Source organism: Eleutherodactylus coqui, chromosome 6 (genome assembly GCF_035609145.1).
Source record: "Eleutherodactylus coqui strain aEleCoq1 chromosome 6, aEleCoq1.hap1, whole genome shotgun sequence".
Lineage (NCBI taxonomy): Eukaryota > Metazoa > Chordata > Amphibia > Anura > Eleutherodactylidae > Eleutherodactylus > Eleutherodactylus coqui.
In genome coordinates, this window is record NC_089842.1 from 209,469,575 (window position 1) to 209,494,643 (window position 25,069).

Sequence of the window (25,069 nt, forward strand, 5' to 3'; positions counted from 1 at the left end):
GGATTTAATACAGACATAAAACAGCGTGACACATCACAAATACATGCAACATGCACATACACACAGTTTTGATTAACTGAAATTGCATGCGCCTGTGTGAATCAACCCTTACGTGATGACAATTAGTTATACACCCTATACCTGCTTTACTCCAGATTACCCCGTGTTGCACTTGATGGACCTTTTTTACCATTAGACCGTGCTCACACTGTCATTGCTAACCTTGCAGTTTAAAGGGAAGAGTGGCGTTGTGTGCATTGCTGTTTTTCCTATCAACACATTAGGAAACCAGGATGGACATCGAAATTGCCCAACTGGCAAGCTTTTACTATGAATTACGACAGTAGCGCGATTCATCTCTGGCGTTTGTGGAAGTGGGGTCCGATTTCACTTTTTTGACTTTATGAGGCTTACCAATAGTCCACGAAGTGCAAAGGTGTGCAGAGGAGTGAGCACACACATCCAACTTTTGTAGGTAACACAAAAAGGGGATTTTGTGCATCTTTTGCCATATTTTAAAGTTTTATCCATAAGAGAGCAGTCTGTAAATCCCTCATAGGTAATTAGCCACCATGCTCCATAAGATTGTCAATTATAATGACCCAATCCAGGGTATCACATCCATTTAACAGAGATTTTACAGTGTGCAGCAAAGGAGGGCTCCGACACCGTTCCATAAAAATTACTTGCAACCTGCAACAGTGCCCTAGTAATAGAGATGGGGTGCAACGGTGCCCAATAACATAGGAAACCTGCAACAGTGTGCCTATAATAGAGAAAGTTTGCAAATGTGTACCCCAAGTATAGGCAGCCTGCAGCAATGCCCTCATAACAGTGGCTTTAGAAGCAGGAGTTTGCAGTCAGGAAATCCACAGGGCACAATAGAGAATAACTAAATGGGAATTTTAATAGGTTGAGCCAAGACAGCATTCCCTGTTCCGATGCCCTATTAGGGTATATGATCATCATAAAGTTCCCTACTTGGTTTGTTTTACGTGGAACGATTACCGTTCAAAAAATCGTTTGGACAAGCGAAAATGAACGAATTGGTCAGTATAAACACAGCCAGTGATCGAACAATGAACGATAATTCGTTTGCTTATCGTTCATGTCATGCAAACGTGGAAATCATCGTTGACTGATTCGCTAATTGTTCGGTTTAAATAGTAATCATTAAGTCATTCTCATTCAGTTACATAGTGAATGACCAAACGATTTAGTGGCTCAATGAGCAAACGATGTAGCTCCCTGTATACACAGGCTGCGCAAGTGAACGAGCCAACTCTGACATCATTCGCTCCATAAATCGTTAGGTGTAAGCGCAGCTTTAGAACGGATAGGCGCTCAGTAAGAGCATCTCCTGTCCCAGCGCACCTTCCACCGTCCTCTTACTTATAGAGAAACTGTTCATGTGAATGGCCAACCTGTGATGCTGCGGGGGAAATATCAGACTGGCGGCGGCTCCTCCTGACGAAATCAGCTGCGTGCTGGGGGTACTGAGAACGGGAACTGCATTCTCAGAAGAGGTTGTTCATGTTGGTACAACCCCTTTAAGCTCTGCTACATCCATAGTGCAACATAATTAGATCACTAATATAAAAACATTATGATCCAAAATGCTGAATCCTTACTTTTCCCAGTTGACCAAGGAGCCGTCCTTAAAGCCATCATCTTGTGCGCCACCCTAGAAGATAACAAAATTTAGGAAGAAATAACAGACTGTACCACGGAGGAATCTGTATAAGATATTGGTAAAAGGTAAATCAGGAACAACAGGAAGGGATATTCAATTACAAGTGGACTAGTGTGTAAGTTAATGACGGTTACATCAGGAGTGACCATCTGTATACTGATCTGCTAGCTCAACATCTCCATTTCTAATCATCCCTCTGGAGCCTTAATGAACTTGTGGCTTTATTATCGCCTTTTTATTTGTATTTTTATTGACATTGTTAATAAAACAGTGAACATAATACACAGCATATGTCCGATTATTAATAGTTTACAATAAATCATAATGCCATTGGCAAAACAGAGCTTGCTAACAGCTCTGGTAACTTGAATATATTGTGATCTTGTTTTTAAGAAGCTTAAAAGGAGTTATGTGGGGACATAGTTTTGTTCAAAAACGTCTTCAGCCTGCAGTAATAAAATAAGAGAATTCATACTCACCCTCCCATGCTCCCCACTGCTATCATCTCAAGGGATTCTCTGTTCCTATCTGAACTTGACTTCCAGGAGGGGAGTGATGACAACCTAACACCGGGTCATCTGAGCACCACAGCTACTCACCGGCAGAAGGGAGCTGGCGATGGCTCCATCAGTCACGGGGCCTTTCAGTCAAGGATATCATCACTGACTACGGAAAGTGATGAGCAGCGGGGATGGGAGAGCTGGCGTAATGCTAGCAGCGGGGAGCATGGAAGGGTGAGTATGAATTATCTTATTTTATTACTGCAGGCTGAAGAAGTTTTTGACAAATGATGTCCCCAAAGGATGCCAAATCTATCGGATGGAATACATCTCTATCATTACACAGAGGGGCTGACATCCAATCATCTAAATGGGCCATTCTAATGCCTTCCCATGGAGTAAACCAAGCTTCAGATCTTCAGGTGTTATAATGCAAATCCAAGATTATATTATTGCTTCTATTAATTGTGTTTTAGCTCTTGGTTGCTTCTGATTAACAAGTTTCTTTAATCGGCTCCATAGATTTTCGATCAGGGCTGTGTCCAGACCGTTCTAGCAGTGGAATATGATTATCCTCAAATCAGTTTTTGCACATGGTAACAACGTGACTTGGAGCTGAAGCCCACAGAAATATAAAGGCTTCATTATCTAGGCAAAGATCACATGCAGAAGGCTTCAATTTGGTCTCATGTACTCCATTTATGTACTTTTCAGGCATTTACAGTCCGAAATACATATCACACAAAATCTGCCCACACTTTTTGCTTTCATACATCCCCAGATCATAACACTAACGGGGGGTTCATGGTAACTGTAAGGCAGTCAGGATGCAGATCCTCCTCAATTCTTCTCATTAAGCACTTTATGCCAATACTACAGATGAGATTCAGTTACAGCTGAAAGGAGGGGGAGGGCTTGAAATATAAGCCCTTCCCCTGAAAATAAACCCCAGCTACAGTACATGTTAAAAAAAAAACAACAATACTCACCTAGCAGCCTGCATTCGGGTCCCTCGCTCTGGGCTGCAGCGCTGCTGCAGGCTTCCGTGTCCTCCGGCACGCCGACAGAGCAGTTCTTCCTGGTAGCGGGGCTTGAATACCCCTCTTCCAGCAAGCTAATGCTCTGCTAGGTAAGTATTATAAGACACCCCCTGAAAATAAGACACACTGCCTCTTTTGAGGCAAAAATTTATATAAGACATTGACTTATTTTCATGGAAACACAATAGCATATTGCATGAATGAGGGTGTCCATAGGAGGGAGTTGAGATGCACTAAGGTAACCCGTACTTTCTCTAAGTCCATCCATCTGGTGAATGCTGGCAGCTTGGACCAAGCTGGGATCCTTCCTAGATGAGCAGCCCGATAATATTTGTGTATATCAGTCTCTAATAAAGCGGCCAGTCAGTGTAACTCCTTATTACATAACCTTACAGTTGACAGACATATATCAGCATCCTTCCCTTCTCACCAAGGACTGAAATATCAAAGTTTCCAACCTACCGATACTCTGGAGCCGGCGCGGACCCTGGCCACAAAGTCCTTCTCTTTTTCTGCGGCTAATCTTTGAATCTTCTGAAAGTTTGTGAGAGCGGAGGAGAACTCGTTCAGGAGTCTGTCCTTCTGTAGTTTTCTCTGACGCTGCAAAAGGAAGAGAATAGGATAGATGACAAATAGTTACACCGAGCATTGTTCAAAAAAGACGAGGTTCAACCAGAGACAGCATGTGGATGAAGAGAAAGGGAAGGGAATAATCTTACAACTATGTTTCCTAATGGCATAGCCACTAAGCTAAACCATATAAAGACAACATACATAAAAGAATGGGTTACCAGCAACCATCAAATGTGACTCGCCATCTCCCCCTTCTCTCCCTCATCCTGAAAAGGAGAGTCAGCAATGGTACACCCGCCTGATGTGAGATGACCGCAAAAGTGACCAGACAGAACTGAGCAGCGTGTAATAGTGACCCATTACCAATGTATAGCGGACATCATCTTAAAGGGTAATCCTATGGAATTACATTTTACAAGAGTTGTCTTCTTTGGACAATGCTATTTTTAATTAAAAGCACCCCTTAACAATAAGCTGATGACAGTGTGTGCCAATTCTAGGGATCCCAGCAATCAGCAATGTGGTTTTTTTAAGGAGAATCCAGCGACAAGCGTTCAGTTCTCTTGTAGCGTCACTACAGGAGATATGTGGTATTACACAGTGTCCGCTGTTATCAATGTCCATACTGAATCCTCCATGGGAGAGCTCCTCTTTAGAGCGCTCGCCACTCTAGCTAATAGGTGAGGGTCTTGACAGGACCCTCTTCTATTAACAACATCCCTTCCATAGCGCTCATTGTAGTAAAATATTAAACTGTGCATACTTACCCCTCCTCCGCCACCGGGATCCAGTGCTGCAGCCCTGCCGTGATCCTGTTTGTTTTTACAGCTGATGTAACAGGAAGTCAGGTGTCCTCTGCAACCAATCAGAGTCTGCATCGTCACTGCTCGTTCTCCTGGCATCAGTGCTCATCCTGGGTGCCATGATGCCAAGAGAGCCAAACAGTGACACTGCAGCCTCTGATTGGCTGCAGCAGTCACCTGACTTCCAGGGACGTGAAGTGTAGCAATAAACACTGGGATCACAGTGAGGCAGCAATGCTGGATCCCGGCGGCAGTGGAGGGTTAAGTATTGATGAGTTTGTTATTTTACTACAGTAAGCACTACTGAAGAGGTATTGACCAGTAACCAGCCAATCCCTTTAACAAGATTGAACATGAGTATTCCAAAGGACCATTTACACTTGGGAAAGCCCTCACTAGACTACAATGATGTTCCACATTTAAAGGGGTTGTACAAGAGTATAAAAAAGCTTGATGGCTTTTTTTCGGTAACAGCATACTTGTTCATGGTTTGTATCCGGTATTACAGGTCAGCTGCACTAAAGTAAATGGGGCCGAGCTGCAATAGGGTTTGTTGAAGAAAGCAGAGAGGTTTTTTAACTTTGGCTGTTCTATAGCTGAGCACTGTCAGTAACAGCATACTTATGTAGACATTCGCATATAAAGTCCAGGAAACATCAAATATGTTCTTCAAAATCTGGAACCCTAGGCTTAACTCCAACACAGCCGCTCCCTGGAAATACTCTTTCTTATTTTTCCTACTCCCTAGTGGATGGGATGTGAATGTTGGAAACTAGAATCAGGAACGCTGAGCAAAACAGATCAGCTGCGTTATGCCGAGTGCTCCAAGGGCGTAGGCCACGACACTGGGGCTTGGGACCTGCATTAGGCATAACACAGTATATGCTTTTTCTAATTAATTTTGAGGGAGAAGTAACATCAAAACTTTAAAACAATTCAAAGACCTTAAAGTGTACCTGTGACTATAAACAGCTCTCCATAAATCAATAGTACAAGGGAAGATTAGAAACTTTGTAATAGATCATATTCTCTTTGTCGGCTTGTTAGGCTTCCCCCTCCTCTCCTAAACTGTTTGCTCACTCTAAATTCACAGACGAAATCAGTAAAAATGGGACAAAAAGGAGAGAGAAGCCTGATTTTTGTGCAGTGTCCGCATGGACGGCTTCCATTGAAGTTAATGGGCACAGTGTCGGATTCCGCCTGCGTTCGTGTGCAGGTGGCCTAAAGGCCCATTTAGACACAACGATTATCGCTCAAAAGACATCTTTTGAGCAATAATCATTGAGTGTATTTACACGGCAAGATCACTCAAAATTCGCTAAAACGGCAGTTTGAGTGACAGTTTTGAGCGTTCACTTTGCATAAGTGTGTAAATGAAGGCTCACGCTGTATACAGAAGACAAGCGGGACCGCTATCTTCTGCATACAGCTGTTGTTTTCTCGGAGCGCTCAGCTGGTATACAGCTGAACACTCTGAGCGGGGTATACAGAAGACAGTTAAAGAGCTGTCGTCTGCATACTTTTGCTGTGTTCTCCGAGCGGGATGCCAGCTGAAACAATAGTATCAGCGGTATCCCGCTGAGAGATCAGCGCACGGTCCTGATAAGGCTCATCGTTCTCTTTCAGCTTGCTGAAAGACAATAACGAGCAAATCGTTAACGAAAACTGCACGATGGCCGTGCGTTTAGACCCAACGATTCTTGCTCAAAAGACGGCTTTGGGTGAATTTTGAGCGAGAATTGTGGGGTCTAAATGGGCCTTTACACCTCCGTCTGTACGGGTGTGACCTATGGTCCTGCCAATCCCATTAGTACTGTCACACAATTGTTTGATGGCGTTATCAATGCTTCATTTTACTGATCAGTATATGGCTTCTACTTCTTATCTCTGTGTACAACTGGTTCCATTGTGCATCTGATTACTCTATTTCCACTGACACTTATGTTCAATTAAACACATTAAATAAAATATGGAATAAATAATAATAGTCTACTTATTTATTGGCTGGTGACAGGATTTTCATGGAAACATCATTCAGACTGCAAGTTATCGCTACCTGATCGCTGTCAAAAGGGAGAGATGAAAAGTCCTTAAGACATTTGTCGGTGTCTTTGGCCAGCTTGTTCACATATTGTATCTTCTGCTGTCTGGAAGAAAAGAAAGGAAGAAAACTTGCTTGTAACATCCAACACATTTTGCCAATGAACAGCACAAACCATAAGGAGTAATAATAATGATTTATATCATTGTGACGCAGTAATATTAAACGGATTGTACCAAAACGACTTAATCACCCATCCACCAGATAGGTGAAAAAGTCTGATCGGTGGAGGTTTCACTGCTGAGACCCCCAGACACCCTGAGAACGGATCCCCTCTCCTCCTCACTGTGATATCACTGCATCCCCTGTACTAAGGGGTAGACTGAGTGGAGCAGCAGGCATGCCCGTGTGGTGCTGCTCCATTAATTTTCAATGGGATTGCCAGAGATAGTCAGGCGCTGCACTTCGCTACAGTATTTCCATGAGCACCATTAAAATAAATGGAGTTGTGTCACATATGCGCATCAGCTGCTCTGTTCAATCTGACATCACTGCGGGTGAATGCAATGACCTCGCAGTCACAAGGAAAGGGGATCACAGGACCCAGTTCTCAGGATCTCAGCAATGAGAGCCCTACCAGTCTAATTTTTGTCACCTAGCTTTGTTTGGGACTTCCTGACAGTAATCAAATTGAGGAACACTACAGCCAGTCTCTCTTCAACGCTTAACAGGGAATACAGTGAATGCAAATGCACAGCAAACATTGGTCACTTTAGGTTTGATGCCCCTATAAAAGCAGATCAAATTTTGTATCAATGGGGGGGGGGGAGCGGCATAAGACCTGCTAACAGGTGGAAATGATCGTCATCTTATATACTGTGAATAGTCACTAGATTGCAGGAACATATTAAGGATTTTTTTACATTCTTTTTCCTACAGGCAGGCACAGGTGTAAAATAATAAACAAAGTTAGACTCACCTGTTCTGCGCCCCCAAACATCCAATGCCTGGCAGCAGTGGTCCCCTCTGGCCTCCTTATACTTCCAGGTAGCGTAATTACATTCCATCTAGGCCAATCACTGGCCTAAACATTGGTATCGTAGAAGCCAGCGATTTTCCAAGTAGCGTCATCACAAGCCTTGACGGATTGTGATAATGCTACCCGGGAGCATGCAGGGATCAGAAAGAAGCGGGGCGGTCAGGGATGGATTGGTGAGGGCTTGAGTTGAGCGAACGTACTCTGCCGAGCTTGATGCTCGTTCGAGTATTAGCGTACTCGATTGTGCTCGTTACTCGAACGAGCATCACGCCGTGTTCGACACTGCCCCAGTTTTTTGGCTCCTCCCCGCTTTGACGTGCCTGTTTTGGCCCCTCCCTGCTGCAGCGCGTCAATGGCAAATTTTTTGGCAGGCAGGCAAGAGGAGGAGAGGGAGAGAGGGAGAAGGGGGGGGGAGAGAAAGGGGGGGGGAGGAGGGGGGAGGGAGGAGGGAGGAAGGGGGGAGGGAGGAAGGGGGGGAGAGGGGAGGGAGGAAGGGGGGGAGAGGGGGAGGGAGAGAGAACCAAGAAAAAAAAAAAAAGCTCAGGACCCGGCGTCCCACATACAAAAATGCTCGAGTCTCCCATTGTAGTCAATGGCGTTCGTTACTCGAGTAGAGCTGTCGAATTTTACGAAAAGCTTGACTCGAATTACGCCGACCCAAGCATTTGGCTGCTCGCTCATCTCTAGTGAGGGCACAGAACACGTGGTTGCTATTTGAGACCTGTGCTAGCTGTCTGTTATGAGGAAGTATTTGTTACTCAGGATAGGAAAGTACCCAAGTTTAAAGGTTTATATGGCTATTGCGAAGTTAAAAGCCACTCAAGAACAGGGAATAAGAAACGAATGACAAGAGTGATAGACAGGCATGCACACCACTGCTCTATCTATTTTAATAGGGCTGCTGGATAGCACTTGTAGTAACAATCTTAGGCAGTCGTATTGAAATGAATGCAGCGGCGATGTGCATGCTCGACCGCCACCCTCCTCATTCAGGGACCTTTGTGACCACTTTATAGGGGCCGCTGCTCAGTGATAGAACCGTAAACCGGCGGGACTGCAGCCTGTAAACAAACAACGGGAGCGAGGACCGAGTGGTGGCGTGGGAGATGCAGGGAGAGGAGAAAGGGGAGGATAAGCCTATTTGTTGTGTTATGGCAGGAGGTGCTGGTTATTATCTCGGATCTACAGTGGAGTTTGCTCACGATAAACACAGATTGTCTTCCTAACACTGTAGTAACCAATGCATCACCTTTGTAGAAGTACATCGGTCCTCCAGGTGCTGCAGCATATTCTCTGCCCTCCTCTATAACAACATACAGTGAGACTGGGCCCAATAAGCAAATGCAGCACAATACAACACTGCAGCATTGACTTTGCCAGAGCTAAAGGGGGCGCTGTGTCCGAGAAATCCCAGATCCATTCCACTATAAAGTGCATGCATGACCTAACAGCTCTACGTGAAGGGTTGTGTGCTGCCCAATATTAAAAAGAGAACCCCAGCCCACAGTACTCACAGTTGGTTCTGGAGCTCGGCGGTGTCTTGTACGGTTCCCAGCTGATTCACTATCCTCTGTATCTCTGCGGCTGCACAAGATGGAATAAACTAGGTTAACGATCGGACATTTCACTTGAATTTATTCTAACAAATATGCAGTACAAAAACAAAATGAAAAATCAGAGCAGGAGAAACTGTTCACTATCGGGGTCTATGAGAGTTCTTCCTATCCAGACACTAAAACCGCCAAATGGCTCCTTGAGTCGGGACGGCCCTTCTTTGTGCTGATTATGGGGAGTCCCAAAAGTCAAACTGCAATGATTACATTTCAAGGCCATTATATCTTTTACCTGGTCCTCCAAGCTGCTGTGTACACTAGAGGGCGGTAATGAGGTTTTCCCCAGGACTACAATACTGAGGGTCTATCCTTAATTCTTCCCGCCCCATGACGTAAGGGTACATCACGGGAGCGGGGTACTTCCCGCAAAATGACGTACCCTTACGTCATGGGGATAGCGCGAGATCATAGCAGATCTAACGCTATCCCACAGCGGGAACCAGCTGTCAGTGATAGCCGGTTTCCCGCTGCAGCAGTGGGGCTGCATCTGAGATGCACCCCCTGCTGTTAACCCCCTCCCTGCCACGATCTAAGTAGATCGCGGCATGGGAAGGGTTCACAGAGGGAGTCCTGTATTGCCTATGCCTATGATCGCTGTATAAGCGATAAGGTATGGCAGGGCAGTAGCCCTGCCATGCCTTATCACAGCGATCATAAGTGCTGTGCTGCAAGTCCCTCAGAGGGACTCAAATAGTGTAAAAAAAAGAAAAATGTAAGAAAAAAAACTTTTATTGTGCTTTTTCTAATATTAGCATAAAAAAAAAGGTTAAAAAAAATTAAAATAGCACATATATTTGGTATTGACGCGTCCGTAACAACGTGTACAAAAAGTTGAACATGCTTTTTCTTTTGTACGGCAAAAACGTTTAAAAAAACGCTAAAAAACAGAGGCAAAGCCTCCCAAAAAATGCAATAAAAGTGATCAAAAAAGCCTGATATTTCCCAAAATGGTACCAATAAAAACTACAGCTCGTCTCGCAAAAAATAAGCCCTCATAGAGCTCCATACATAGAAAAATAAAAAAGTTACAGGACTTTGAATGCAGCGATATAGAAGAAAAAAAAAAGATTTCGGAAAAAAAGGGGTTTTATTGCAAAAAAGTGGAAATACTCAAAAAAATATACGAATTTTGGTATCGCTGTAACCATACTGACCCGCAGAAAAAATGTATTGTGTCATTTATGCTGCATTATTAACGCTGCAAAAAAAAAAAAATCTCTGCCAGAATTGATGCGTTTTTTCTCCGTTATCATAAAAAAAATAATAAAAGTTTTACAATATAGTCTATGTACCCAAAAACTACAGTTCGCCGCTCAAAAAACAAGCCCTCATACGGCCGTGTCGACGGAAAAATAAAAAAGTTATGGCTTTTGAAAAATGGAGATGAAAATTCGCCAAAAATCGTTGCGTCCTTAAGCCCAAAATAGGCCATGTCATGAAGGGGTTAAAGGACGTGTCAGCATGACTTATGTATGTATCAAACACAATAGTAACAATATTAGTCGGCGTTTGTTCAAACTTCTAGCCTTCCCCCCAAATTGGCCTTCTTCTGCTACATGTAAGACAGCTGAAAGTCGTTCGTTGGGTGGTCCCCTTACCTCCCTGATTCTCCCCTCGTTTGTCCTAAATCCTGCCCACTACAATCATTAGGCTGGGTGATGGGCTTTAGGACAACAAGAGGGGAGAATCTTTACTAGTCCAGGGGAGCGGACCGCCCAACGAACAACTTTCAGCTTTTTAAATGTAGCGCACAGGGCCGGAGTGTGAGAATCTGAATATTATCGTTCAGTGTAAGGCTGGCTTTACACAGGCGGATTCCAATTGTGTAATCTGCGTCGAGGATCTGTGGCAAAGCACGGCCATTGTGAAGCATGTAAATTTGCTTTTTCGCTCACAATCGCAGATACGAATTGTGCGTTCTATTTTGCTGCGCACTACCTCTACTGAAGTCAATGGAGGCCATCCAACCCCCAAACCATAAGCAATTAACATTGCCATGGGCCACAGGTACCCGGGTCATCGCTAAGTGATGGCGCGGAAAAGATAAATATTGGAAAAAAAAACTGTACCGCACATGACCATCGGTGAGCTGCCATGGTCATTCTCAATACAAGAAACCACAGGTATGTAGGGTCGCCAGACGGCAGCGGGCCTCCTCACATGTGGAATCTGGTCCGCCCATGTACAGCCAGTCTAAATGCAGCCAGCGACTGAGCAATGATTTGTCATTTCTCATTTAGTGGACAGATTCTCATTTGTTCAGCAGGCATAAAAGTGAAATGACGGTCTGTTTGTGTAAACAGGCTGTCATTCACCTATGGACGACTGCCTGTTTACTGTGATCTAGTCGGGCAGCCAGAAGTGATCACCGGCCCACTCCGTCTGAGTGATCAGTGCTCCTGCGTGAAAGCATATGAGGGATTATCACTGGGACGACTGACAGTCCTTCTGTCTAAAAGAACCCTAGGACTTATAGTAGTGGCTGTGCCTGGTACTGCACCTGAGTCCCATTCAAGTGAATAGGCTTGAAAGCAATAACAGGCACAGGCACTAATAAAGTATGGCCTGGCGTTGTGCCTGGTTAATCATGAAGGTGGCATTTACAATGTCTTAAGTCAGCCAATCTGGTGGCATGCTGAAGTCGACCCCCATGATCTGATAATGATGACCTACCCTAATATCAAACTGATGCCCCGTCTCTAACATCACTTCCTCCTAATACGGTTATATTCAGAACTTCCTGTTCTAAGTGTTTCTTCTTGTACATTTGAGCCAAAACGCAAAAAGAATGACCTGATAGGGATTATATGCGGGGGTGGGGAGGGGAGCACAGGAAGTCTGGAAGCTGGAACTTCAGCCAATAGCTGCAGAGTAGGAAGTGATGTCATTATATAGGCAACAGCCCAGTAACATGCAGGAATGAGTAAGTGTTAGGCACCTATCTATTAGGCACCTATCTATCATATACAGATAATCTTAGGTTTTCTGACCCTTGTAGGAATTTGCCACATAAGATAATGCTTGTAAAGTGAGAGCTGGACCGTTTCCGCTTGTCACGAGCCGCATCACGCTTTGTATCCGAATATACCTTTATTTCTAGAAATCCTTTACATTATATTCATGCAACATAAATGTAGAAAATGACTGAGAAGTGAATGACGTACAGCCTTGTGTTATCTTCAGGATGTTGGTGGAGATGGTCTGCGCCAGCTGCGCCGGGTCACGGGTGGTAGTATAGGCCATGGCTGTGCTTGGTTGGCAATTCTGTTCTCATTCAATGTGTTCAGGCCAATGCTCTGAGACCTTGAAGAAAAAGAGCACAAAAAATATAAAGCACCGAAGTTCCCGAGTCTCCTCAATGGCCGACGGCCAACAAGTTCACAATGCCGAGCAAACAGCGTGAGATAAAGTGTCAGCCAACTACTTCATATCTGGTAATGTGCTGCTGGGAGGAAGGGACGGGGACGAAAATACTGCCATGTATTATATACAGTCATCTGATATAAGCCTGGTCGTACCTACTGGCTGATATATGTGTCTGGGGGGTAATGAGGATGGACAACTCGATCACAACTCCACAGGACTCTAGCAGCAGCGTTCTTCCCTTCCAACACGCATTCATGCTAGGCCAAACCGCGTGTTATAGGGGTGTCAGGCAAGATGGCGGTCACACAAATGCACGTTCAGCTGACAGCAGGCTAATGTGTAAAGACCCAGAAGAAGCTTCTAATCCACTCATGATTACAGCCCCTACAATCATGCAGCATACAGGTCAGGTATTATATGCTGGTCATTAATAAATCCGGTGGCTACGGGTATGGGCCCAAATACAGTCGCTGCGCAAGTGGGTTGCAGCCGAGATGCAGCAACAACCCCAGCGGTGATGCACGTCCCTGCGGCAGACTGATGCATTAAGTCTTCCCTGGGTGTATGTTGTTCACAGCAACAACCCCATGGCTATTACCAACTTGTAACTAGTGAGGGCTTAATGCACCAGTCAGCCATAGGCACCTACATCACCGCTGGGGTTGTCAGCCACATCCCAGCCATGAGGCGACCGCAGCCCCCATACCCTAATGGTCCAGAGATTACTCTATAGGGGTCATATAAGAGAGGCCTGCTGATGACATACTGATTTACGCGTTCCATGTAGGAGTAAGGGCCCATTCCCACTGGTGTTTATCTATATATATATAAAGCTGAAAGCCCTCACTGACTGACTGACTCACTGACTGACTCACTGACTGACTCACTGACTGACTCGCCAAAAGTTCTCCAACTTCCCAATGTCGTAGAAACATGAATTTTGGCGCAAGCATAGATTATCTCCAAAATAGGAAAAGTAATTGGGTCCAAACTCGATTATTCAATTCTAGCGCAAAAGAATTGGCGTCAAAATTTAACGTACATAATCTAAATCTCTCACTTCCCGGTGTCATAGAAACTTAAAACTTGGCACGGGCATTGATTATGTCATAAATAGGAAAAGCTAATTGGTCCCAACTCGATTATTCAATTCTATGCGCAAAAGAATTAGCGTCCAACTTTTACATACGGAATCTAATTTTTTCACTTCCCGGTGTCATAGAAACTCGAAATTTGGCACGGGCATTGATTATGTCATAAATAAGAAAAGCTAATGAGTCCCAACTCGATTATTCAATTCTATGCGCAAAAGAATTAGCGTCAATTTTTACGTACGGAATTTATTTTTCTCACTTTCCAGTGTCATAGAAACGTGAAATTTGGCACGAGCATTGATTATGTCATAAATAGGAAAAGCTTATGGGTCCCAACTCCATTATGCAATTCTATGCGCAAAAGAATTAGCGTCAAAATTTTACATACGGAATGTATTTTTCTCACTTTCCGGTGTCATAGAAACGTGAAATTTGGCACGAGCATTGATTATGTCATAAATAGGAAAAGCTAATAGGTCCCAACTCGAATATTCAATTCTAGCGCAAAAGAATTAGCGTCCAAATTTTACGTGTGGAATGTAATTTTCTCACTTTCCGGTGTCATAGAAACATGAAATTTGGAACAGGCATTGATTATGTCATAAATAGGAAAAGTTAATGGGTCCCAACTCGATTGTTCAATTTTAAGAGCAAAAGAATTAGCGTCCACATTTTACGTACGTAATCTAATTCTCTCACTTCCTGATGTCATTTTATATGAAGGAAACGTCGCATGGTTACCTTCCCGTGGTGTTTCCTGGGTAACACAGAGAACTATGCAAAATGGTGAACATATGTTTTTCCGGTATCTCTAAAGTAACCACGACTTCATAAGATTTCCGTGTGACGGACAGCACACGGACCCATAATACGAAATTAAGGTATTCAGACAGGTGCTTTTTTCACATGGAACAGAACTGGACATATAATGTCCTCAACCTTTGGGTATGGGGCAGTGTCTGATGCGAGGGTCACAAGTAACGCTGTACCCTTCAGTCCAATTTAAAAAAGGGATTCCAGCCAGTGAAATACTTTACCCATTCTCTCCAGGTCCAGCGGTGTTGGCAGCTCCACTGCCGGCCTGGTTCTGACACCAGGTCACCTGGTATGGCGTCTTCCTCTCCCCTCTTGTTGTCGGTGACGTCATCGCAGGGGACTGGTTACTGAGATGAGCAAACAGCCCCTGCAGTTACATCACTGATAAGAAGAGGGGGGAGGAAGACTCCATACCAGGTGACCTGGTGCCAGAACCAGGCCGGAGGTGCTGCACCCGGACTCCATCCCAGGAGTATAGTCCTCTCTGGATACCCCTACTGGGGTACATTCACAGATGGTGGATCCACCCCAAAATCCACAGCACACCATGTGGCGTGGATAGCAATGCCGATCTACAGCAGATTTCACCCTTTCAATTGAAGGTATGAAGTCTACCGCGGATCCCCGTCACCATACGCATCCAAATCGGCACCAATGGTGTGTATGTTTACACGGATTTTGGTTTGGATTTTCCACTGGGGAAAATCCCCACAAATTGCGCTATGTGTGAACGCACCCTTAAAGGGGAAATCAATGCTAAAATGACCTCCTGGCACGCCAAAGAGATAAGCAGCCAATACAAGTGCTGTCTGTGAGCTGAGGCCTCCATCGATTTCCAAGACTAATGTATACAGAGTCCCAACCCCAAAGATTGGCATTATTAGAAGCCCCTGAGGCACCCTACATATAGGGCCAATCAGATCAGATCCCAAGTAACCGAAATATGGGATGGGGTTCAGGCGCTGCACTGACATTTATGGTGGTAAGACCCCTGTAATGGTTCCCCCGTATAGAGGAGGCCTTGCCACGGGAACGCAGTATACATAAGGGACTATACACAATTACATGACATATATAGTCTGTGACCCGGGGTCCTGCTGACGCATCCGCTCTACGGTCAGTGAAGCAAGACAAGTCTATTGATGTCACGGAAAAGAGGAACCAAAACTGAATGTGTGTTCAGTAATGAGGCAGAACCCTGTAGTCTACCCAGCACATCAATGAACAGGGTATATACATAATATATACCGTGCTGCTACTGCCACCTTCAGAGACCCTGCAATCAGAGACGCTGCCCCCTACTGCCTGGTTTTACAATAACAATAGAAGTGCCTCCTGACTTATGGATCCCTGGCTGTGTGCCCCACATTATCCCATAACGCAAGCCCAAAAACCCAGCATAGGGGAGACTGGCTTGTTAACCCCCCACCTACCCACCCAATCCCCACGAATTGTACAGAGTGGGCAACAGACTGGCACCACAGTCTTATGAAAGCTCTCTAAAAGAAAATCTGTCTCTGTTGCCCCTAGCAACCAATCAGCGCACAGCTTTCATTGTACCTCAGCAGTATAAGAAATGAAAGCTGTGCTGTGATTGGTTGCTAGGGGCAACAGAGACAGATTTTCTTTTAGACCGCTTTCATAAGAGTGTGGGGCCGGCCTACTTTTACTTGGCTGCCCTGTAGAAGGCGGCATGCCCAGCCATTACATATATCATAGGCTGATACTTCCAGAAACAAGGAGAGGAGTTCTATCAGATGCAGCAGAGCTGAGCACGTTATCAAACCCCTCTGGGTATCATGATAATGTAGAACGCACTCCCATAGATATATACATCAATGTTGCGATGAGTTGTGCCAAATGACCAACTCGGCTCTACTACACCTGTGACCACTGGCTGTCCATCATGAGGGAGTATTGTTCCATCCCCATGCAAAAGTAATCCTGACAGCTTTCAGAAGGAGCGAAACTCTAAAATCTGTAAAGACAATCTGCTCCCTCCAACCTCCACTTACCAGGGGTCTGCCACTGCTGAGAGTGACGGCTGACAGCCTGCTCCCACGCCCCTGCTACGGGGAAGCTGCCTTTATGCAAATGAAGGAGGAGATCCTAACTGTACACAGATATTGGGCACGTACATTCCTGCCAGACAACCGCGCCGCGTTACAGTATCAATGGGCACTGCCAGCTCGTCGGCCGATCATTGATTTTCAGTATGTGTAAATATGCTGACGGCGAACCTTCCCGTGTGTACGAGGAGTTGTACGGACAGCCCGGACGGTTGTACTAGAAGACTAAGTGAGCGCCAATCAATATGCCTGCCACGCCGCGCCCGTTAGACTGGGATGAGAAGTTGGCAGGAGTAATAAGGCCTTATGGCCGGATGCACACGGGCATGTGTGCACAGCATATTACGCATGAAAAATTGGAGCGCGCAGAACACACTGATTTCGCTGGTTTCGTTCACGGTGCGTATATCGCATGCGCATTTGGGTCGCGCAAAAAAACAATCCAGAGCATGCAATATTGTCCTGCCCATATTGGGACTCCCATGAATGGAGTAAGGCTGCGTGCCATGCTGCGCACAAGTGGGCACGAAAACTACAGTAAAACACGCACTGGTTCATGCAAATAGGCACCATTCCGCAAATGTGCAGTGTGGACACAGAGGTAAACACGCCTGTGTGAATCCAACCAAGGGGCTCATTCACACAACACATATTACAGCGGCGATGCACGGCCGTGCCACACAGTGACTGGAGTCACTGAGAGTAAAAGGACTTTCATTGATCCATGTACATTAGTGTGTAAACCCTGCGTGCAGGTATGTGCGAGAAAAAGATGGCAGCATGCTCTATTTCCCCGTGTACCATGCAGCGTGAGCCCAATGCTTCTGTATGGGCGGCATATACTGTGCTGTCCACATGCAATATATTGGGCGGCGTATACTATGCTGTCCACATGCAATATATTGGGCGGCGTATACTATGCTGTCCACATGCAATATATTGGGCGGCGTATACTATGCTGTCCACATGCAATATATTGGGCGGCGTATACTATGCTGTCCACATGCAATATATTGGGCGGCGTATACTATGCTGTCCACATGCAATATATTGGGCGGCGTATACTATGCTGTCCACATGCAATATATTGGGCGGCGTATACTATGCTGTCCACATGCAATATATTGGGCGGCGTATACTATGCTGTCCACATGCAATATATTGGGCGGCGTATACTATGCTGTCCACATGCAATATATTGGGCGGCGTATACTATGCTGTCCACATGCAATATATTGGGCGGCGTATACTATGCTGTCCACATGCAATATATTGGGCGGCGTATACTATGCTGTCCACATGCAATATATTGGGCGGCGTATACAATGCTGTCCACATGCAATATATTGGGCGGCGTATACAATGCTGTCCACATGCAATATATTGGGCGGCGTATACAATGCTGTCCACATGCAATATATTGGGCGGCGTATACAATGCTGTCCACATGCAATATATTGGGCGGCGTATACAATGCTGTCCACATGCAATATATTGGGCGGCGTATACAATGCTGTCCACATGCAATATATTGGGCGGCGTATACAATGCTGTCCACATGCAATATATTGGGCGGCGTATACAATGCTGTCCACATGTAATATATTGGGCGGCGTATACAATGCTGTCCACATGCAATATATTGGGCGGCGTATACAATGCTGTCCACATGCAATATATTGGGCGGCGTATACAATGCTGTCCACATGCAATATATTGGGCGGCGTATACTATGCTGTCCACATGCAATATATTGGGCGGCGTATACTATGCTGTCCACATGCAATATATTGGGCAGTGTTTCATACACAACCCGGCTATGGAACAGAGATATGCGGGCATGCGCAGTACACTTGCTTCCATATGCGGTGTCTGCAGGCATCACACAGACCGGTAAAACACTGCAGACCGGATACGGTCGTGTGAACGAGCCCTAAGGCTACACCGCGATTTAGGTCATTGCAAGAGCAAGTTTCAGCAAAGTCATGCAACCAAAACAATCAGTGAGGGGCTAGCTGCGATCTGTTGTGGACCGTCACCCACTACACAGTTTTACCGACTCGGTCGAGCAGATGATGTGGCTCTCCTCGCGCCCAAATCCACGAACATCAGCAGCTCTGGAACAAGATGGTTCATGGAATAAGTGAGAGGAGGCACAGATTCTGCCCATTGGATACCCACACCCACAAATGCCTCAATCACGGACCACCACCAACAGTGGTTGCAAGAGGCCGGCCGGTTTGTCTATTTAGAGCCCTTCACACGGGCGCAGTATTTCCGCATTCCGCAGCTTTCCGCTCATTACCTGCATCTACACATGCCGATTGTGGTGCAGAATGTGGAACTATTCTGCCGGTGTGAGAGGCCTTCAGACAATACAATCACCTCTGACGGGGATGCCGGCCGTGAGGTCTGCTGCGTACCTCATTGTGGTCCATTTACGGCCTGACATGGCCCATGCACGTCTATGGGAGCGGGTACAGGTACAGGTGCAGGTACAGGTACAGGAGCATTCACGCAGGAAGGAAGCAGAAATCTCTGCATCCTTCTGGATACAAAATACACAGCAATCACGCACATAACTATGCAGCGCATTACATGGGCATCGTGCCATCACCACCCCTACATCTGGACCTACTGGCACAGGTATGATCATCACCAGACCCCGAACATCATCATGTCACTTCATCTGACCCGCAGGCACCAGCACCGCCCCCTACAGCTGACCACCCCCGACCATGGGTGTAGCCACTGCCAGGAGAAACTGGCAGCACCCACTAAATGTCTCACCCAGCATTTCCAGGATGATGGTTGGCAGATGAGACCCTGGATGGTGGTTGTGTCACTGTATGGTTGGGCAAATGTGCCTATCAGGACTCCGCCCAAGTTGTGGCCCCCCTATGGGCACCATACTGGTCATCACCCAGCTTTCCAGCAACAGAAACGTAAGTGACCTGCCAGCTAGCTTGTGTGCCAGCCAGTACCCCTGAGGTACTACAGGTTGCAGCAGACATTACAAAGGGATACTGCATTTTGGTCACACATGACACAGGCAGCCTGTAGTTAACAATGTGCAATGTGTGGGTACTCCGGTGCCCCTCCTGTCAGTCACATGACATACATGTAGTGTGGGGGTACTCCGGTGCCCCTCCTGTCAGTCACATGACATACATGTAGTGTGGGGGTACTCCGGTGCCCCTCCTGTCAGTCACATGACATACATGTAGTGTGTGGGTACTCCGGTGCCCCTCCTGTCAGTCACATGACATACATGTAGTGTGTGGGTACTCCGGTGCCCCTCCTGTCAGTCACATGACATACATGTAGTGTGTGGGTACTCCGGTGCCCCTCCTGTCAGTCACATGACATACATGTAGTGTGTGGGTACTCCGGTGCCCCTCCTGTCAGTCACATGACATACATGTAGTGTGTGGGTACTCCGGTGCCCCTCCTGTCAGTCACATGACATACATGTAGTGTGTGGGTACTCCGGTGCCCCTCCTGTCAGTCACATGACATACATGTAGTGTGGGGGTACTCCGGTGCCCCTCCTGTCAGTCACATGACATACATGTAGTGTGGGGGTACTCCGGTGCCCCTCCTGTCAGTCACATGACATACATGTAGTGTGTGAGTACTCCGGTGCCCCTCCTGTCAGTCACATGACATACATGTAGTGTGTGGGTACTCCGGTACCCCTCCTGTCAGTCACATGACATATATGTAGCGTGTGGGTACTCATGCGATCCTCCTGTCAGTCACATAACATACATGTAGAGCATGGGTACTTCGGCGCGCCTGTTGTCAGTCACATGCCATACATGTAGTGTGTGGGTACTCTGGTACCCCTCCTGTCAGTCACATGATATACATGTAGTGTGTAGGTACTCCGGCGCCCCTTCTGTCAGTCACTTGACATACATGTAGTGTGTGGGTACTCCGGTGTCCCTCCTGTCAGTCACATGACATACATGTAGTGTGTGGGTACTCCGGTGTCCCTCCTGTCAGTCACATGACATACATGTAGAGCATGGGTACTCCGGGGTACCTAGTCGTGTCAGTCATATGTAGTGTCTGGATACTCCGACGGCCCTCCTGTCAGTTACATGATAGGCATGTTGTGTGTGGGTACTCCTCCTGTTAGTCACAAAACACGCATGTGTGTGTGGGTACTCCAGTGCCTCTCCTGTCAGTTCCATGACATATAGGTGCTGGCCCTGTAATAAGGGATAACACTCCAGTGCTCCTCCTGTCAGTCACATGACATATAGGTGCTGGCCCTGTAATAAGGGATAACACTCCAGTGCTCCTCCTGTCAGTCACATGGCATATAGGTGCTGGCCCTGTAATAAAGGATAACACTCCACTGCCCCTCCTGTCAGTCACATGACATATAGGTGCTGGCCCTGTAATAAGGGATAACACTCCAGTGCTCCTCCTGTCAGTCACATGACATATAGGTGCTGGCCCTGTAATAATGGATAACACTCCAGTGCCCTTCCTGTCAGTCACATGACATATAGGTGCTGGCCCTGTAATAAAGGATAACACTCCAGTGATCCTCCTGTCAGTCACATGACATATAGGTGCTGGCCCTGTAATAAAGGATAACACTCCAGTGCTCCTCCTGTCAGTCACATGACATAGGTGCTGGCCCTGCAATAAAGGATAACACTCCAATGCTCCTCCTGTCAGTCACATGACATATAGGTGCTGGCCCTGTAATTAGGGATAACACTCCAGTGCTCCTCCTGTCAGTCACATGACATATAGGTGCTGGCCCTGTAATAAGGGATAACACTCCAGTGCCCCTCCTGTCAGTCACATGACATATAGGTGCTGGCCCTGTAATAAGGGATAACACTCCAGTGCTCCTCCTGTCAGTCACATGACATATAGGTGCTGGCCCTGTAATAAAGGATAACACTCCAGTGCTCCTCCTGTTAGTCACATGACATATAGGTGCTGGCCCTGTAATAAAGGATAACACTCCAGTGCTCCTCCTGTCAGTCACATGACATATAGGTGCTGGCCCTGTAATAAGGGATAACACTCCAGTGCTCCTCCTGTCAGTCACATGGCATATAGGTGCTGGCCCTGTAATAAAGGATAACACTCCAGTGCTCCTCCTGTCAGTCACATGACATATAGGTGCTGGCCCTGTAATAAGGGATAACACTCCAGTGCTCCTCCTGTCAGTCACATGGCATATAGGTGCTGGCCCTGTAATAAAGGATAACACTCCAGTGCCCCTCCTGTCAGTCACATGACATATAGGTGCTGGCCCTGTAATAAGGGATAACACTCCAGTGCTCCTCCTGTCAGTCACATGACATATAGGTGCTGGCCCTGTAATAAGGGATTGCACTCCAGTGCCCCTCCTGTCAGTCACATGACATATAGGTGCTGGCCCTGTAATAAGGCAATAACACTCTAGTGGCCCACCTGTCAGTCACATGACATATAGGTGCTGGCCCTGTAATAAAGGATAACACTCCAGTGCTCCTCCTGTCAGTCACATGACATATAGGTGCTAGCCTGTAATAAAGGATAACGCTCCAGAGCCCCTCCTGTCAGTCACATGGCATATAGTTGCTGGCCCTGTAATAAAGGATAACACTCCAGTGCTCCTCCTGTCAGTCACATGACATATAGGTGCTAGCCTGTAATAAAGGATAACGCTCCAGAGCCCCTCCTGTCAGTCACATGGCATATAGTTGCTGGCCCTGTAATAAAGGATAACACTCCAGTGCTCCTCCTGTCAGTCACATGACATATAGGTGCTGGCCCTGTAATAAGGGATAACACTCCAGTGCTCCTCCTGTCAGTCACATGGCATATAGGTGCTGGCCCTGTAATAAGGGATAACACTCCAGTGCTCCTCCTGTCAGTCACATGACATATAGGTGCTGGCCCTGTAATAAAGGATAACACTCCAGTGCTCCTCCTGTTAGTCACATGACATATAGGTGCTGGCCCTGTAATAAGGGATAACACTCCAGTGCCCCTCCTGTCAGTCACATGACATATAGGTGCTGGCCCTGGAATAAAGGATAACACTCCAGTGCTCCTCCTGTCAGTCACATGACATATAGGTGCTAGCCTGTAATAAAGGATAACGCTCCAGAGCCCCTCCTGTCAGTCACATGGCATATAGTTGCTGGCCCTGTAATAAAGGATAACACTCCAGTGCTCCTCCTGTCAGTCACATGACATATAGGTGCTGGCCCTGTAATAAGGGATAACACTCCAGTGCTCCTCCTGTCAGTCACATGGCATATAGGTGCTGGCCCTGTAATAAAGGATAACACTCCAGTGCCCCTCCTGTCAGTCACATGACATATAGGTGCTGGCCCTGTAATAAGGGATAACACTCCAGTGCTCCTCCTGTCAGTCACATGACATATAGGTGCTGGCCCTGTAATAAAGGATAACACTCCAGTGCTCCTCCTGTTAGTCACATGACATATAGGTGCTGGCCCTGTAATAAGGGATAACACTCCAGTGCCCCTCCTGTCAGTCACATGACATATAGGTGCTGGCCCTGGAATAAAGGATAACACTCCAGTGCTCCTCCTGTCAGTCACATGACATATAGGTGCTGGCCCTGTAATAAGGGATAACACTCCAGTGCTCCTCCTGTCAGTCACATGGCATATAGGTGCTGGCCCTGTAATAAAGGATAACACTCCAGTGCTCCTCCTGTCAGTCACATGACATATATGTGCTGGCCCTGTAATAAGGGATAACACTCCAGTGCTCCTCCTGTCAGTCACATGGCATATAGGTGCTGGCCCTGTAATAAAGGATAATACTCCAGTGCCCCTCCTGTCAGTCACATGACATATAGGTGCTGGCCCTGTAATAAGGGATAACACTCCAGTGCTCCTCCTGTCAGTCACATGACATATAGGTGCTGGCCCTGTAATAAAGGATAACACTCCAGTGCTCCTCCTATCAGTCACGTGATAGATAGATGCTGGCCCTGTAATAGGGGATTGCACTCCAGTGCCCCTCCTGTCAGTCACATGACATATAGGTGCTGGCCCTGTAATAAGGCAATAACACTCTAGTGGCCCTCCTGTCAGTCACATGACATATAGGTGCTGGCCCTGTAATAAGGGATAACACTCCAGTGCTCCTCCTGTCAGTCACATGACATATAGGTGCTGGCCCTGTAATAAGGGATAACACTCCAGTGCCCCTCCTGTCAGTCACATGACATATAGGTGCTGGCCCTGTAATAAGGTATAGTACTCCACTGCTGCTCCTGTCAGCCACATGACATATAGGTGCTGGCCCTGTAATAAAGGATAACACTCCAGTGCCCCTCCTGTCAGTCACATGACATATAGGTGCTGGCCCTGTAATAAGGGATAACACTCCAGTGCCCCTCCTGTCAGTCACATGACATATAGGTGCTGGCCCTGTAATAAGGGATTGCACTCCAGTGCCCCTCCTGTCAGTCACATGACATGTAGGTGCTGGCCCTGTACTAAGGGATTGCACTCCAGTGCTCCTCCTGTCAGTCACATGACATATAGGTGATGGCCCTGTAATAAAGGATAACCCCTCCTGTCAGTCACATGACCAGGGCTCAGCCTGTTTTCCTGACTTCTAGGGAGGTTCCTGTCACAAGCGCTGGGATTCTCACAGCAGTCACATGACCCCGTAGCGCCCCCTGTGTGGCAGTCCTCCGCGCCGCGTCCTGTGTACATGGCAGCCGGGTGTAGTGGTGGCACAGTGTGCCCGAGACTGCTGGGGCCCCGTGTATACAGTGCGGGGGCAGCATAGGCTACAGGGGAGGTGCCCATCCCTGCGCCCAGCCTGTGTGCCGCCTCCTCTCACCTGTCTCCGGCGGCCCCGTCTGCTCCCTCCCCGGTGGTGGCGGCGCATGCTCAAGCCTGCCGGAGAGGAGGAGCCGCGGTGCAGGCTGGGTGCTGCTGAGGAGGAGGCCGCCGCCTGCTGCTGGGAGGCTTCTGGCTACCCTTCCTCCCACCTCTGCTTGCTGTCATGTGTGGCCCCCGTACTAGAAGGCAGCTCTGCTTATGAGGAGCCCGAGAGAGCAGTACTGCTGCCCCCCCTGGTGGCTGTCATAGGTGTGGCCCCCGTACTAGCAGGCAGCTCTGCTGGTCAGGAGCCCAAGAGAGTCGTACTTCTCCCCCAGTTCTGCCAGGAGCTGATGGAACGAGGAAGCAAGGAAATGAAATAGACTTTATAGGGACCGTGTCCAGATTTCTATCAGCGGGGACTGCGCTATAAATACGCGCCATAGCCACCCCCCTTGTCCGTACGTGGCTGGCCAGTTATTTGAGATCTCTTGTCTCCGTAACACATCCATGGCGTCTATCGCGTGCAGATTTGCACAGATTTTGGCGCAACTCACCACGGACTCCCTCGTTTGAAAGGGTGAAATCTGTAG

At 46.9% G+C, this 25,069-nt stretch overlaps 1 protein-coding gene across 1 annotated transcript in view; it reads right to left on the bottom strand.

Annotated features, from left to right (window-relative positions):
- The window catches only part of STX7 (syntaxin 7), a 39,410-nt gene extending 14,813 nt beyond the window's left edge, over positions 1-24,597 (bottom strand). Inside the window, exons 1-6 of the mRNA XM_066608677.1 lie at positions 24,496-24,597; positions 12,467-12,605; positions 9,204-9,273; positions 6,666-6,756; positions 3,696-3,833; positions 1,632-1,684 (exon numbers count right to left, since the gene is read on the bottom strand). Of these exons, the coding sequence (XP_066464774.1) occupies positions 1,632-1,684; positions 3,696-3,833; positions 6,666-6,756; positions 9,204-9,273; positions 12,467-12,545 (431 nt within the window). The 5' untranslated portion in view covers positions 12,546-12,605; positions 24,496-24,597. The remainder of the gene's footprint in view (positions 1-1,631; positions 1,685-3,695; positions 3,834-6,665; positions 6,757-9,203; positions 9,274-12,466; positions 12,606-24,495) is intronic.
- Positions 24,598-25,069: the final 472 nt, after the last annotated feature.